This window comes from Oncorhynchus mykiss, chromosome 15 (assembly GCF_013265735.2).
Source record: "Oncorhynchus mykiss isolate Arlee chromosome 15, USDA_OmykA_1.1, whole genome shotgun sequence".
NCBI classification, from domain to species: domain Eukaryota; kingdom Metazoa; phylum Chordata; class Actinopteri; order Salmoniformes; family Salmonidae; genus Oncorhynchus; species Oncorhynchus mykiss.
The window spans coordinates 60,099,825-60,118,261 of record NC_048579.1 but is presented as its reverse complement, the minus strand read 5'-3'; the positions used below and the strand labels follow the sequence as shown (position 1 = coordinate 60,118,261).

The following is an 18,437-nucleotide window of genomic DNA, read 5'->3' as shown; positions in this document are numbered from 1 at the left end:
CTTTTAGATGGGAAAAACGCTGATAGGCTTGATGAACAAAACGAACTGGCAACAGACAGAGAACACAGGTATAAATACACTGGGGATAATGGGGAAGATGGGCGATGTCTGGAGGGGGGTGGAGACAAGCACAAAGACAGGTGAAACAGATCAGGGTGTGACAATTTCGCTATATCCGCAATAACATCACAGACATGCTTGTGTGTGTCTGTGACCTTCCTGTCCTCCCCACTTACCGTGTCATTAACAAAGTGACTCCCAGCACCCAGTGAGTCCCAGCTTTACTTCTTTCTACAGGTCTGTCACCTAATACTCAGCATTAATACATACACAATACATACTGTAGGTTATGTCAAGTGTAATGAGTGTTGGTTCATGTAAAGAGACTCTGAGTCTGAACAGAGTGTAGTGTGGTTCTAATTTTCTCTCAGCCTCAGCTAATTGTCTCCTATCGTTTCTTCTCTCTCTCTCATTCCCTCTCCCTCCATCCCTCTATCTTTCTCTCTAGGAGCTACCTTGTGAAGGCTGGGGGTACGGGACGAGCTACACAGATGGGAAAGACAGGAGAAGAGACAGGGGCCGATGGTAGCATGGTGTCTATCGCTGACTACTACGCAGGCAAGAATGTGCTGATCACTGGCGCCACGGGCTTCATGGGCAAGGTGCTGGTGGAGAAACTGCTGCGGTCCTGTCCAGAGGTCCAAACCCTCTACCTCCTGGTCAGACCCAAGGCTGGACAGTCCATGCAGGAACGGGTCAGTGATATGATGAAGTGCAAGGTGAGGGGCACTACTCGATGGATTAGTACACTACTAGGCTGTAGTACACTAGGCTGTAGTACACTATACCAGGGGGTGAATCTAGTCTAAAGAAGTTCCTTCTCATGATGTCATCCTATTGAGCTGCACTGATCAGAAGTGAAGGCAAATTGTATAATTCATCTATTTCCTGTTGGCTTTGTGCCACATGCAGGTTGATTGGCTTAGGTGTTTTGTATTCTTGCAGCTTTGTGTTTATTGAAACATTACGTGATGTTGTGAGTGAGACAGGGAGAGTATTGATGTGTTCACAAATGCATGCTGAAGCACCGGGCCTCTGTTTTACTCTCTGCTGCTACTGGTGTTGTTGTGGCACTCTAACTGAAAACACACACACACATAATTAACTCTGTCAACAATAGAGGCACCAGTTAATGGTGTTTTAATGAACTCTGTCGAGAGAGAGAGAGAGAGAGAGGGAGTGGGAGAGAGAGAGAGAGACTTTACCTGATGTGATTTTTGAATTCAAACACACCAGAGCTAGGATAACAACTTGGTGTTCATCAAACACAGTAATCTGTTTGTGCAGTTGACAACACTAGCCAGCCAAACAAGACAGTGAGGAAGGAGAGGATAAAGAAACCGACTGGCTGCCATATCTATCCTTATGAAATCAGACCATTCAAAGGAATGTGTTTAACTACGGCTGTATAAAGCATTTCCCTCCGATTGTTATTCATGTCACTGTTGCAGTCTGCATCGTCTCTCGTGACAGTCTTAACAACAGCTCGCACTTGAGATTCTGGGTGCCGAGTTTACAGTCTCTGTATTATCCGTCTTAGACAGAGGTTTTTCTTTACAAACTAGGATTATATAGGATGAATGCTCTCTGCCTGTTCCAGACGCCTTTCATGCTGTATGCCCTTATGGATATTGAATGTCACTCAGAACACTTGTTGCTAGGTAACAGCCAAACCGAGCGTCTCTGTGGGCTTCGTTAAAAGCGTGTTATCAGGCAGAGGTGCTGTGACCTGGAAATGGACATCCAGATAGACATCTGATTGAATTGACTCTCTCCTGATATGCCTTGACAATTAAAGAATAGGCCTATAAATGAGCTGTTGTCTGGTTAGTTGAGTTCTGTGAATTGCAGGGCATTGAATGTACTGTAAAGTGTGATAGAAATGCATAAGGGGTACTAATAGGCTACTATTCTCTTATGTTCTAGACATAGAATAACCTTATTTAGAGCTGAAACACATAGAATAACCTTATTTAGAGCTGAATAAGAGCTTTAGCCCAGCGTGTTCTAGAGTCAGGGTGCAGATCTGTGTGGGAGAGGTGGGGTATGCTGGAATGCTAGAGGGGCAAGAAGGGGAATCTGCTGGAATTCTTCTGACTGGACTTGGGTCTGAGTGGGTGATGACCTGGCCAATATGTTCTGAATGACAGTATTGACAATTGGTCAGTGGAAGAGGAGTGGTCTTTAGTTTGGTGGGATGTGGTTGGTGGAACCTAGATGGCTTCATGTAATCTGTGGAGGGATGCTGAATGGTACACCTGTCCGTCCGTCCGTCCCTTATTAGTTGCTGACTCCAGCAGTCATCTGGATCTCACCAAGGGAGGGCCAGAACAGAACAGCTGCCCTGGTGTACTGCATCCCAGAACTGTCACCCACTGCTCACCTTCTGTTCTCCTGTTTAACACCATACCTCAGCTATTACCACACCTCTCTTATCAAACAGTCTAGTGGATGTGGAGATGTAACTGATTGTTGGTTCTCCATATTTGTTCAAACTTGTACTCAGTTATCAGAGGGGAGGAGGAGGGCATGGAGGGTGTTGAACCAGGCCTCTACTGAACAACTGTTGTGTTGTTCTTGTTTTGGTAAAGAACAGTCATCTCTCTCTTTGTCCTCCTCTTGTCTTGCTCTGAATGAAGGGTACATTGTGTGACTGACGGGGCAGCGGGGAAGCAAGGGTGTGGTGATATACTGTGTCTTCTGCCCTTGAGCGAGGCAGTTAAGCTCCACAACAACTGTTCCCCGGGCACTGATGATGTGGATTAAAGCAGCCCCTCTCTGATTCAGAAGGGTTGGGTTAAATGTGGAAGACACATTTCGGTTGAATGCATTAAGTTGTGCAACTGACTAGGTATCCGCTTCCCCCTTCCAGTGTGTGTGTGTGTGTGTGTGTGTGCATGCGAGAAAAAGAGAGAGATTAATTACATTTGGCCTTTCATTTTGTCTCCCTGACCGACCCTGATCACTGTGGTGAGATCACTGTGTTACACACACGTTTAGGGCAGGGTGGCTATCACACTCCACCTATAGCTGTATAGCATATCTCTGTCTCTGACTCTCTTGCTCTCTCTCTCTGTCTCTCTCTCTCACTCTCTGTCTCTTTCTCTCTCTCTCTCTCTCTGTCTCTCTCTCACTCTCTGTCTCTTTCTCTCTCTCACTCTCTGTCTCTCTCTCTCTCACCACACCTGACCACAGCCAGATGGATGTATATTTCTTAGAAAAAGCCTGTGGTTGTAGTGTAGGCTATGTGCTTTTCCTGTTTTAATCTCATCCCACAGTGCCAGCCAGGTCTGTCTGTTGGGACATGCCTGGAGCAATGTTCCATCTAATTGTTTTCGGCACTGAGCAAATTTCAGTTCAGCTGAGAGCAAACTTGAATGCTGTGAAAATTCTGTGTGACTTCCAGCTCGTGTTTACTGTGAACACTGAGGCTGTACCCGCTTTAAGTTAGTTTTAACAGTAGCCAGGTAGACTACTGTGGCTATTTGATCATAATGTAGGACTACCAGAATGGCCTACCATCAAAAACAATGGAGAAAATGCCTCCCATAACATTTTAACATGGAAATAGCTGTTCTGTCATTCAGCCTAGAGTAGCAGCCAATGTATGGTGTTCAATGTAGGCCTACATTCCATGTGACTTTTGATAAAAACATGCAGGGCTTGAAGTTAAACCGGGCTCCCGAGTGGTGCAGTGGTCTAAGTACAAGAGGTGTCACTGCAGTACCTGGTATGAATCCAGGCTGCATCACATCCGATTGTGATTGAGATTCCAATAGGTCGGTGCACAATTGACCCAGCGTTGTCCAGGGTAGGCGTTATTGTAAATACGAACTTGTTCTTAGCTTTTTTTTAACCTGTTTATCCACTTGTCCTTCAGAAAAGGAGGTGACTGAAAATGTTGGTTTGTTGTTTGATGCAAGAAACCACTTCAACAAAATAAAATGCATTATTATTCCCATACCATTATTACAGAGAATCAGACAAATGATGCTACCCTCTGCCTATTGGCTACTTAGCTTATTCAAGCCTGGTACTCTGCACTCTTGTCTCTCTAATCACTCTGACATCAATGCAAATGTGATTTTAAAAAATCTAATCAAACACTTCATGAGAGCCCACGAGCTCCTGTTGCCACAACATTTCTATAGTCTATACAATTTTATGTGAGAAAACAGAGAGATTAGAGGGACAATAGAGTCTTATTTTGTCCCTTTCTATAGGCTAGGCCTCCTGGATTTATTTATCAACTTTCCTAAGATTAAGCACATTGCTTATCTTTACAACAGGAGTATAGCCTACCTGGCTGACATGAAAATGAACCATGGGAAAAGCGTCCTCCATTCACTATTTAAGTGCAGAGATGACATGTATTTTTTTCCCCTACCACTGTTTTGATACAGGTGCATGATAATGGTCCATTCTAAATCCAAACTAATTTCACACATATATTATTTAGTGTATGTAAAGGCAAGATTAGATCAAGAATAGTCTGCTGGGTGACAATATTAGCCTATCACTTGTGAATTATATATTATCACTTGTGAATGATGCCCAGCATAAGAAACCATGCCTTTTTTTTAATTACTTTTTCGAATCAGAGTCGCACACCTCATGTAGTTTAGCCCATAGGTCTATATGTTTTGATAAGGTTTGTATCACAATTAAAGTGGCCAAATAACTTCTTCAAATGAAGCACATTACACCTGCTTTACAACGGGTGTGGAGCTTAACTGGCATAAATAATGTGGGCAGCGCGTGAGTTTTCAAGTTTGGGGAAGGTCATTTTCTCCATAAAGGTATATCTCCTTTATAATAAAAGCATTACCTGCATAATCTCATTTGTGGCAACTTTTGATAATGGTGTTTTCCCGCTAATGGAACATTCTCGCTTATAGCCTACGCATTGCGCCATTTATGAAGTCAAGAAATTGCCTAATGGTTTATTAACATTTTAAGCTAAACGTTTTGATCTGTTGCGTCAGCCTCATTGCGTAAAAAATTGTTTTTTTATGCTAGTGATTGTATTAATTTGGGATCTATCGCATCTGTCCCAGACTGTGTTTGGAATATTTATTTCTCGCACAGAATAGAATAGGTCAACTTTTGTACTATGGGGGATAGTAGATTGACTAGTGTTTATGCTGTTCGTTAGGCCTACTCATGTTGGCTGACGAAAAGTAAATGTGGACAGTTCTTCCTATATCTTCAATATGCACTTCGGAATTGGATAAGGATGTGTGCAGTGGCGTCCCGGATGCGTCTGTCTATAGGTATAAAGTACCTATTTCTTTGTTAACCGCTCAAAATCCTTTGGAGAAAATATCCTTTCTATTTTATTCAGCTTTGTTCAATTGTATTCTTCGTACTATAAAATAATGCCACGTGGACTACCAGACTAGCCAGTCATCTAAAGTTTATTGTACAACCACATCCATACCCTATTAGGACCAGGAGTTTTCCAGGTCAGGTTCTGTGGTCAGGAAAACTAGACGTGGAGGAAAGCTGACCAATGATGTCTTAATAATCCCTCGGCTCCTTTAAAGTGCCCCGGCCATTTACACATTTGAATCACTTCTATGATATGATGAACAACTGAGTTGTAAAATTGTAAGCAAGGCATGTTGGCCAGGCAATGTAAAATCCACAAAGCTTACAAGCTTGGCACTCAGCCTATATTAAGATTTCCATATTAGGCAACTACTCCACCTAGATATTTTACACACTTTTACAGAAACCAACGATGACAATTAGTATTTTAGGGCACTCTATAACTGAAATAGCCTTAAGCTTTCCTGCCTCACTGAATTCAATGTCAGTCATTTTATCCCCAGCTGGCTCTCTATATGCGGTTGCAATTGAGCTTTGGGACGAGGTCACATGTTGTCCAGTAGAAACAAAACCTCAGTTTAGATTAAGGCTGCAACTACGTCCATACGTCCATAATGTATTTAGAAATGTCTGCCTTTGTGGATTCCTCTGTTTCAGTGCTCTGTGGTAAACCAGTGGTGACAGTGGCTGGTGCTCTAATCCTCTCTGGTATTGCATCCTTGAAGTATTGGAGCCCCTGGGATGGATGGGCCGGCTGGTGTGGACCAAGTACCTCTGGGGAACATCCAGGGTAACACTTATTGACTGGCTGTGTTTACAAGGCTAGTCTACACACTGCAGTGGTACCTGCTCGTGGTACCATGGGTCCCCCACGGATACATTGCATTATCAATGATCAATTTCCTATTTTTTGCGACTAATATTCATGCCTGATTGCTTTCTTCCCTAAGAGGGAGCTTGGTGTTTCTTATAGCCTTGTACCGGTCTCCCTGCATTGATAAATGCCAGCTCTCACTGTGGGTAATCACCTTTAACACAGACACGACATAACTGTTGGCAGGTTATGGCTGTAAAACGGGTCTATGGCTAGCACTGCTGCTGCTGGTGTTATTGAACTAGGTCCAATGACTTCACCCTATGGTATGGTGTGTTGTTTACTGAGTGGAATTACATTTAAATACGTCAAGGTATATTACAAGGCCCTGTAGAGCTCTGTTGAAATGGTGGATTTAACAGTTCAGACAGCCCTCACATACACAGGTCTATACCATTACACACAGGTCCCGCCCAGAGACCCGCCCAGAAACAGGGAGTTTGACAGAGAGAGGCCTAGGCTGCCAGCTTGGCACGGTGACAGTCATTTCATGCCGCTCCTCATCTGTGTCTGGTTGACATGTGGCACGAGGGGCAGCGAGGATGGCGGCAGGCACTCCACACACCCACGACTCCCTTCAGAGAGAGAGAGAGATAATGTTTTGCATATAATTAGGCCACACATTAACTTGGTTTGTGAAACAAATTAGCACATTGAACAGTGCCAGGAGGGCCCTCAGGGTAGGGCAGACATGCATGTAGCACATGCTCAGTGGTGGCTGTTATCCTAATGGGGACCATATCAACCCACACTGGTGTCCCCATAGGGATAAAGAGTCTGCCAAGCACCTTGCCCTTTCCACATCTAGATAGTTGTTTGTGTATTAGACAAGGCATTTAGCTGATCCAATGTGATGGTCTTTCTGCATGATTGATGACCTTCTCTTTTTGTGTGACCGCATGTTGAGGTCAAAAAGTAGCGATGCTAGAACGGTGCCTTGGTGCACACCAAATCACAACGTCTCCAACTCTAACAGACGCCCTACATGAATGACCTGGAGGAGGCAGTAGACAGAGCCCTGAGGTCATCTCTTCAGACCTGCACAGCCATTGGTCACCTACTGCTCTCCAGTCTTGGACTTGTGGTTGATGGATGGAGCTTAAACAGCGAGAGGAAAAGAGAGAGTGTGTCGCTGTGAAATATGAAAGTATGGAATGCTTGGGGGTCAGAGTTGACTTGTTCATATGTGATGACTTAGCCCGTGTGTGTGTGTGTGGGTGGGTGTACATTACGTGCATGCTATTGATTTGCCTGGGATGACAACGGTCCATTTTAATTTCCTCTAAAGGAGTCAGAGGTTCTGAGAGGCTCCAGGTTTTGATGTCAGGATCGATAAGATAAGTCTTCTCTATATCACAGAGGATATCGTGTTCATCAAGATTACCCAGCCTCACCGTGTTCCTCCCTTTGATGAACTGTGAATGGAAACTTTTTGTTGAAGTGTGTGTGTTTTTCTTGCCATGATGCAGTGTGTGTCTCGGTGCTCGTTGGAGCGTGGGGGTGCTGTCAGCTTGGTTTCCTCTGTAATCGATGGATTGACGACAGTAGCGCTCCGACCCGAGTTCCGGGATTCCGCTCGGCCGAACACCCCTCTGGACCAGGGTCAGCCGCCGGGGGCCACAAGCATCGCTCCTCAGAGGGGCCACAACTCTCTCCACATCCCTCTGTCACCTTCCCTAACCCCTAGGGGTTACAACGGTACAACCACTGAGGAGAAGATGCAGTTAGCATGAGCATTACATTTGCTTGATCAGTAAAACATGGAGTTAGGCCTGTCCCTGTCGGTGGTTTCCAGTGACCACGTGGATTCGTATCACTCATTACAAATTACCCTCATTACCCTTAGTTCCATTTGGTTTGTTCTAGAGGGATAATGGAATTTTTCATGGTTCGCCATGAGGTCACTGTCTCAGAAGTGGAATGCCATGCCATCGGTATGCCGACTGCCGAGCGCAAATTCTAATATTGCAGTCTGTCACCGTAAAGTAAACTGTACTGTCCTGTTGGTATTGATCCTCTTGTATTGAGTTGAGCACAGCGTTAGATAGCCTCCAGCTGGGACTGGATGATCAGCAATGCTCTGTCTTCCGCCTCTGTTTGCTTTTGTGACCTATGCCCTGGTCTGCACCGCTGAAGAATCCCCCAGGTCTTTGAAGAGCCGTGGTATGTACGGGAACTGGATGACGTCCAAGAGAGCTGGCGCTCTCTCCCAGGGGAATCGTTCCTGGAAGTCCACTCCAATGTTTCCCCCCAAGAGCCAACCACAGAGAATATAAAGACTAAACAGAGATAATAAACTGACACAGACACATAGAAATGGCTTAAAGCCATGATAAGTCTTTAAACAGCTCCATTCCCTATATTATAGTGCTCTACCTTTGTACTGTAGACTTATAGGGACATCTAGCTACTGTATATTTCCGGCTTTGTGATCAGCAGAGAGGGGGCCAAACGCAGAGCAGACCCAATTACCCAGCATCCATCCACCCAGCCTGGCTGAAACACTAACAGCTGTTCGACCAGGAGTGGGAGAAGAGGCCAGGGATATCTTTGGTGTGTACTGTGTTTAATCTGACCACTTACCAGCCGGCTACCTGCAGAGACAGCCTCTTTTGTGTGTGTGTGTGTGTGTGTGTGTGTGTGTGTGTGTGTGTGTGTATTTCTGTGCCAATCCTGAGCCATACATGTGATTGCTTCAGCCACCAGGGGGCCTGTATATGAAGCAGGACAGACTATGAATAAGAGGCCCAGTCTGCATCACTCCAGAGCTGCAGCTCTGTCATGATTCTATTTCACGCCTGAGGAGTTGTGGCTCACCTGGCATAGAGACACCCAGACACCCAGTCAAAATCTCACGATACATGGCCCCATTCATTCTTTCCTTTACACGGATCAGTCGTCCTGGTCCCTTTGCAGAAAAACAGCCCCAAAGCATGATGTTTCCACCCCCATGCTTCACAGTAGGTATGGTGTTCTTTGGATGCAACTCAGCATTCTTTGTCCTCCAAACACGACGAGTTCAGTTTTTACCAAAAAGTTATATTTTGGTTTCATCTGACCATATGACATTCTCCCAATCTTCTTCTGGATCATCCAAATGCTCTCTAGCAAACTTCAGACGGGCCTGGACATGTACTGGCTTAAGCAGGGGGACACGTCTGGCACTGCAGGATTTGAGTCCCTGGCGGCATAGTGTGTTACTGATGGTAGGCTTTGTTACTTTGGTCCCAGCTCTCTGCAGGTCATTCACTAGGACCCCCCGTGTGGTTCTGGGATTTTTGCTCACCGTTCTTGTGATCATTTTGACCCCACGGGGTGAGATCTTGCAATACAGTTTTATATCTTTATGTTTGAAGCCTGAAATGTGGCAAAAGGTCGCAAAGTTCAAGGGGGCCGAATACTTTCGCAAGGCACTGTAAGTAAGCATTTCACTGTAAGTTCAACACCTGTTGTATTCGGTGCACGTTACAAATAAACTTTGATTTGATTTGAACCTGGTATAGAGGAGACGGACCCACTGGTTGCCCTCTAGGTTACAGAGAGCTGGTAGTCCCATCCACCAAACTACCAGGTGTGAAACAGTGAAGGGACTCAGGGGGTATGCTAATTTGGTATAGAGCAGACCTAACTCACTCCATTAAATTAATCAAAACAGGAACATTTTACATTTGGCTAAATGCTATAGATGGAAGGAATGCAGTTTGGAAACCTACCAAAAAACAATTAGGCAATAACAAATTCAATCCCTTTTAGACAATTTCCTGGGTAAAACGTTCCACTGTAATAGTGAAGGTGTAAACTTGGCAGTAGAAAATCTTAACAGCATATTTGACCTCTCAGCTTCCCTATCAAATCTAAAAAAAAATCTCAAATGGAAAACCGAAGAAAATGAACAACAATGACAAATGGTTTGATGAAGAATGCAAAAATCTAAGAAAGAAATTGAGAAACATGTCCAACCAAAAACATAGAGACCCGGAAAACCTGAGTCTACGCCTTCACTATGGTGAATCACGAAAACAATACAGAAACACACTTCGGAAAAAGAAGGAACAGCACGTCAGAAATCAGCTCAAACTAGTTGAAGAATCCATAGACTCTAACCACTTCTGGGAAAATTGGAAAACACTAAACAAACAACAACACAAAGAATTATCTACACAAGTGTAAAGGGATAAAGAATATGTACATAAAGATATATGAAGGAGTGATGGTACAGAACGGCATTGGCAAGATGCAGTAGATGGTATAGAGTACAGTATATACATATGAGATGAGTAATGTAGGGTATACAAACATAAAGTGGCATATTCTGCATAGATTCTGCAAGACCTAGGCCCTGACAGTAAATCTTAGTAAGACCAAAATAATGGTGTTCCAAAAAAGGTCCAGTCGCCAGGACCACAAATGCAAATTCCATCTAGACACCATTGCCCTAGAGCACACAAAAAATAATACATACCTTGGCCTAAACGATCTGAGAGACAAGGCAAGAAGGGCATTCTATGCCATCAAAAGAAACATAAAATTCAACATACCAATTAGGATCTAGATAAAAAAAATACTTGAATCAGTTATAGAACCCTTTTATGGTTGTGAGGTCTGGGCTCCGCTCACCAACCAAGAATTCACAAAATGGGACAAACACCAAATTGAGACTGCATGCAGTAGTCTGCAAAAATATCCTCTGTATACAACGTAGAACACCAAATAATGGATGCAGAGCAGAATTAGGCCGATACCCGCTAATTATTAAAATCCAGAAAAGAGTCGTTAAATTCTACAACCACCTAAAAGGAAGCGATTCCCAATCCTTCCATAACAAAGCCATCACCTACAGAGAGATGGAGACCTGGAGAAGAGTCCCCTAAGCAAGGTGGTGCTGGGGATCTGTTCACAAACACACCCCACAGAGCCCCAGGACAGCAACACAATTAGACCCAACCAAATAATGAGAAAACAAAAAAATAATTACGTGACACATTGGAAAGAATTAACAGAAAAACAGAGCAAACTAGAATGCTATTTGGCCCTAAACAGAGAGTACACAGTGGCAGAATACCTGACCACTGTGACAGACCCAAACTTAAAGAAAGCTTTGACTATGTACAGACTCAGTGAGCATAGCCTTGCTATTGAGAAAGGCTCTCAAAAGAAGACAGACTATGTACACACTGCCCACAAAATGGGGTGGAAACTGAGCTGCATTTCCTAACCTCCTGCCCAATGTATGACCATATTAGAGACGCATATTTCCCTCAGATTACACAGATCCACAAAGAATTAAAAAACAAACCCAATGTTGATTAAACTCCCATATCTACTGGGTGAAATACCACAGTGTGCCATCACTGCAGCAAGGTTTGTGACCTGTTGCCACAAGAAAAGGTCAACCAGTGAAAACAAACACCATTGTAAATACAACCCATATTTGTGCTTATTTATTTTCCCTTTTGTACTTTAACCATTTGTACATTGTTACAACACTGTATATATACATAATACAACATTTGTAATGTCTTTATTCTTTTGAAACTTCTGTGAGTATAATGTTTACTGTTAATTTGTATTGTTTATTTCACTTTTGTATATTATCTACCTCACCTGCTTTGGCAATGTTAACACGTTTCCCATGCCAATAAAGCCCCTTGAATTAAATTGAATTGAATTGAGAGAGAGACAGAGAGACAGAGAGAGACAGAGAGAGAGAGAGGGACAACTGGCAGCCCTACATAGTCAGTCAGCATAACAGATATCTAATAGATAACTCTGTTGAATAGATAACCCCTGTTAAATGGATGCTGTGTTCGAGCCCAGTCATCCCAGTAGTGACACATCCCTCTTGGCTCTGTGTCTGAGGATACAGAGATACAGAGAGATTAGCTCCTCTGTCTCAGCCCTGACGGCCATGCTGCACTGTTACTGTGGGAAGGTGCGGACACACATCCACACTGTCTCTCACACACATTGAAACTCATGCACACAGAGCGAGAGAGAGATACACACACAGTCACACACAGTCAGATGATTTGTGCCAGAGGGGATATCAGTGGTAGGCTGGCACTGGGAGACTGCCTCAGTCTCTCACAAAAGAACACCCATATCCCACAATGCCCTTCTCTCCTCGTCTCTGAACAAAGGCCATGCACAGGCCCACAATCTCTGACCTCACTTACCCCTCTGACCTTAATGCACTCACTATTTCTTCCCCCTCCTCTCTCTTCCTCTCCCTCCATCTCTCTTCCTCTCTCTTCCTCTCCCTCCCTCCATCTCTCTTCCTCTCTCTTCTTCTCCCTCCATCTCTCTTCCTCTCTTCCTCTCTCTTCTTCTCCCTCCTTCTCTCTTCCTCTCCCTCCCTCTCTCTTCCTCTCCCCCCCTCTTTCTCTCTTCTTCTCTCTCCCTCTCTCTTCCTCTCTCCCTCTCTCTTCCTCTCCCTCCCTCTCTCTTCCTCGCCCTCTCATCCTCTCGCTCTCTCCCTTTCTCTTCCTCTTTCTTCCTATCCCTCTCTCTTGACTTGCATGATGCTTGTTTACTACAAGGCTGACAGGTTACATTGATTCTGACAGGTTACATTGATTCTGACAGGATACATTGATTCTGACAGGTTACATTGATTCTGACAGGTTACATTGATTCTGACAGGTTACATTGATTCTGACAGGTTACATTGATTCTGACAGGTTACATTGATTCTGATAGGTTACATTGATTCTGACAGGATACATTAATTCTGACAGGTTACATTGATTCTGACAGGATACATTAATTCTGACAGGTTACATTGATTCTGACAGGTTACATTGATTCTGACAGGTTACATTGATTCTGACAGGTTACATTGATTCTGACAGGATACATTGATTCTGACAGGATACATTAATTCTGACAGGTTACATTGATTCTGACAGGTTACATTGATTCTGACAGGTTACATTGATTCTGACAGGTTACATTGATTCTGACAGGTTACATTGATTCTGACAGGATACATTAATTCTGACAGGTTACATTGATTCTGACGGGTTACATTGATTCTGACGGGTTACATTGATTCTGACGGGTTACATTGATTCTGACGGGTTACATTGATTCTGACAGGATACATTAATTCTGACAGGTTACATTGATTCTGACGGGTTACATTGATTCTGACGGGTTACATTGATTCTGACGGGTTACATTGATTCTGACAGGATACATTGATTCTGACAGGTTACATTGATTCTGACAGGTTGCATTGATTCTGACCGGTTGCATTGATTCTGACAGGTTACATTGATTCTGACAGGTTACATTGATTCTGACAGGTTGCATTGATTCTGACAGGATACATTGATTCTGACAGGTTACATTGATTCTGACAGGATACATTGATTCTGACAGGTTACATTGATTCTGACAGGTTACATTGATTCTGACAGGATACATTGATTCTGACAGGTTACATTGATTCTGACAGGATACATTGATTCTGACAGGCTACATTGATTCTGACAGGTTACATTGATTCTGACAGGTTACATTGATTCTGACAGGTTGCATTGATTCTGACAGGTTACATTGATTCTGACAGGTTACATTGATTCTGACAGGATACATTGATTCTGACAGGCTACATTGATTCTGACAGGTTACATTGATTCTGACAGGTTGCATTGATTCTGACAGGTTGCATTGATTCTGACAGGTTGCATTGATTCTGACAGGATACATTGATTCTGACAGGTTGCATTGATTCTGACAGGATACATTGATTCTGACAGGTTACATTGATTCTGACAGGTTACATTGATTCTGACAGGCTACATTGATTCTGACAGGATACATTGATTCTGACAGGATACATTGATTCTGACAGGATACATTAATTCTGACAGGATACATTGATTCTGACAGGATACATTGATTCTGACAGGTTACATTGATTCTGACAGGATACATTGATTCTGACAGGTTACATTGATTCTGACAGGTTACATTGATTCTGACAGGTTGCATTGATTCTGACAGGATACATTGATTCTGACAGGTTGCATTGATTCTGACAGGATACATTGATTCTGACAGGATACATTGATTCTGACAGGTTACATTGATTCTGACAGGTTACATTGATTCTGACAGGCTACATTGATTCTGACAGGTTACATTGATTCTGACAGGTTGCATTGATTCTGACAGGTTGCATTGATTCTGACAGGATACATTGATTCTGACAGGTTGCATTGATTCTGACAGGATACATTGATTCTGACAGGTTACATTGATTCTGACAGGTTACATTGATTCTGACAGGATACATTGTTTCTGACAGGTTACATTGATTCTGACAGGATACATTGATTCTGACAGGCTACATTGATTCTGACAGGTTACATTGATTCTGACAGGTTACATTGATTCTGACAGGTTGCATTGATTCTGACAGGATACATTGATTCTGACAGGTTGCATTGATTCTGACAGGTTGCATTGATTCTGACAGGTTACATTGATTCTGACAGGTTGCATTGATTCTGACAGGATACATTGTTTCTGACAGGTTACATTGATTCTGACAGGATACATTGATTCTGACAGGCTACATTGATTCTGACAGGTTACATTGATTCTGACAGGTTGCATTGATTCTGACAGGATACATTGATTCTGACAGGTTGCATTGATTCTGACAGGTTGCATTGATTCTGACAGGTTACATTGATTCTGACAGGTTGCATTGATTCTGACAGGTTGCATTGATTCTGACAGGATACATTGATTCTGACAGGTTACATTGATTCTGACCGGTTGCATTGATTCTGACAGGTTACATTGATTCTGACAGGTTACATTGATTCTGACAGGATACATTGATTCTGACAGGTTGCATTGATTCTGACAGGATACATTGATTCTGACAGGTTGCATTGATTCTGTAGTAGTGTTGGTACTATACATGATGTACAGTGTAGTAGTAGTGTTGGTGCTATACATGATGTACAGTGTAGTAGTAGTGTTGGTACTATACATGATGTGTAGTAGTAGTAGTAGTGTTGGTACTATACATGATGTACAGTGTAGTTGTAGCGTTGGTACTATACATGATGTACAGTGTAGTAGTAGTGTTGGTACTATACATGATGTACAGTGTAGTAGTAGTGTTGGTGCTATACATGATGTACAGTGTAGTAGTAGTGTTGGTACTATACATGATGTGTAGTAGTAGTAGTAGTGTTGGTACTATACATGATGTACAGTGTAGTAGTAGTGTTGGTACTATACATGATGTACAGTGTAGTAGTAGTGCTGGTACTATACATGATGTACTGTGTAGTAGTAGTGTTGGTGCTATACATGATGTACAGTGTAGTAGTAGTGTTGGTACTATACATGATGTACAGTGTAGTAGTAGTGTTGGTACTATACATGATGTACAGTGTAGTAGTAGTGTTGGTACTATACATGATGTACAGTGTAGTAGTAGTGCTGGTACTATACATGATGTACTGTGTAGTAGTAGTGTTGGTGCTATACATGATGTACAGTGTAGTAGTACTGTTGGTACTATACATGATGTACAGTGTAGTAGTAGTGTTGGTGCTATACATGATGTACAGTGTAGTAGTAGTGTTGGTACTATACATGATGTACAGTGTAGTAGTAGTGTTGGTACTATACATGATGTACAGTGTAGTAGTAGTATTGGTACTATACATGATGTACAGTGTAGTAGTAGTGTTGGTACTATACATGATGTACAGTGTAGTAGTAGTGTTGGTACTATACATGATGTACAGTATAGTAGTAGTGTTGGTACTATACATGATGTGTAGTAGTAGTGTTGGTGCTATACATGATGTACAGTGTAGTAGTAGTGTTGGTACTATACATGATGTACAGTGTAGTAGTAGTGTTGGTACTATACATGATGTACAGTGTAGTAGTAGTGTTGGTACTATACATGATGTACAGTGTAGTAGTAGTGTTGGTACTATACATGATGTACAGTGTAGTAGTAGTGTTGGTACTATACATGATGTACAGTGTAGTAGTAGTGTTGGTACTATACATGATGTACAGTGTAGTAGTAGTGTTGGTACTATACATGATGTACAGTGTAGTAGTAGTGTTGGTACTATACATGATGTACAGTGTAGTAGTAGTGTTGGTACTATACATGATGTGTAGTAGTAGTGTTGGTACTATACATGATGTACAGTGTAGAAGTGGTGGTGCTATACATGATGTACAGTGTAGTAGTAGTGTTGGTACTATACATGATGTACAGTGTAGTAGTAGTGTTGGTACTATACATGATGTGTAGTAGTAGTGTTGGTGCTATACATGATGTACAGTGTAGTAGTAGTGTTGGTACTATACATGATGTACAGTGTAGTAGTAGTGTTGGTACTATACATGATGTACAGTGTAGTAGTAGTGTTGGTACTATACATGATGTACAGTGTAGTAGTAGTGTTGGTACTATACATGATGTACAGTGTAGTAGTAGTGTTGGTACTATACATGATGTACAGTGTAGTAGTAGTGTTGGTACTATACATGATGTACAGTGTAGTAGTAGTGTTGGTACTATACATGATGTACAGTGTAGTAGTAGTGTTGGTACTATACATGATGTACAGTGTAGTAGTAGTGTTGGTACTATACATGATGTGTAGTAGTAGTGTTGGTACTATACATGATGTACAGTGTAGAAGTGGTGGTGCTATACATGATGTACAGTGTAGTAGTAGTATTGGTACTATACATGATGTACAGTGTAGTAGTAGTGTTGGTACTATACATGATGTACAGTGTAGTAGTAGTGTTGGTACTATACATGATGTACAGTATAGTAGTAGTGTTGGTACTATACATGATGTGTAGTAGTAGTGTTGGTACTATAAATGATGTGTAGTAGTAGTGTTGTTACTATACATGATGTACAGTGTAGTAGTAGTGTTGGTACTATACATGATGTACAGTGTAGTAGTAGTGTTGGTACTATACATGATCTACAGTTTAGTAGTAGTGTTGGTACTATACATGATGTGTAGTAGTAGTGTTGGTACTATACATAAAGTACAGTGTAGTAGTAGTGTTGGTACTATACATGATGTGTAGTAGTAGTGTTGGTACTATACATGATGTGTAGTAGTAGTGTTGGTGCTATACATGATGTGTAGTAGTAGTGTTGGTGCTATACATGATGTACAGTGTAGGAGTACTGTTGGTACTATACATGATGTACTGTGTAGTAGTAGTGTTGGTGCTATACATGATGTACAGTGTAGTAGTAGTGTTGGTACTATACATGATGTACAGTGTAGTAGTAGTGTTGGTACTATACATGATGTACAGTGTAGTAGTAGTGTTGGTACTATACATGATGTGTAGTAGTAGTGTTGGTACTATACATGATGTACAGTGTAGTAGTAGTGTTGGTACTATACATGATGTACAGTGTAGTAGTAGTGTTGGTACTATACATGATGTACAGTGTAGTAGTAGCGTTGGTACTATACATGATGTGTAGTAGTAGTGTTGGTACTATACATGATGTGTAGTAGTAGTGTTGGTACTATACATGATGTACAGTGTAGTAGTAGTGTTGGTGCTATACATGATGTACAGTGTAGTAGTAGTGTTGGTACTATACATGATGTGTAGTAGTAGTGTTGGTACTATACATGATGTACAGTGTAGTAGTAGTGTTGGTGCTATACATGATGTGTAGTAGTATTGTTTGTGCTATACATGATGTACAGTGTAGTAGTAGTGTTGGTACTATACATGATGTACAGTGTAGTAGTAGTGTTGGTACTATACATGATGTGTAATAGTAGTGTTGGTACTATACATGATGTACAGTGTAGTAGTAGTGTTGGTACTATACATGATGTACAGTGTAGTAGTAGTGTTGGTACTATACATGATGTGTGGTAGTAGTAGTGTTGGTACTATACATGATGTACAGTGTAGTAGTGTTGGTGCTATACATGATGTACAGTGTAGTAGTAGTGTTGGTACTATACATGATGTACAGTGTAGTAGTAGTGCTGGTACTATACATGATGTACAGTGTAGTAGTAGTGTTGGTACTATACATGATGTACAGTGTAGTAGTAGTGTTGGTACTATACATGATGTACAGTGTAGTAGTAGCGTTGGTACTATACATGATGTACAG

At 42.1% G+C, this 18,437-nt stretch overlaps 1 protein-coding gene across 1 annotated transcript in view; it reads left to right on the top strand.

Annotated features, from left to right (window-relative positions):
- si:dkey-97m3.1 (fatty acyl-CoA reductase) overlaps positions 1–18,437 on the top strand; it is a 77,605-nt gene that overhangs the window by 22,006 nt on the left and 37,162 nt on the right. Inside the window, exon 2 of the mRNA XM_021563887.2 lies at positions 509–779. Within this exon, the coding sequence (XP_021419562.2) occupies positions 509–779 (271 nt within the window). The remainder of the gene's footprint in view (positions 1–508; positions 780–18,437) is intronic.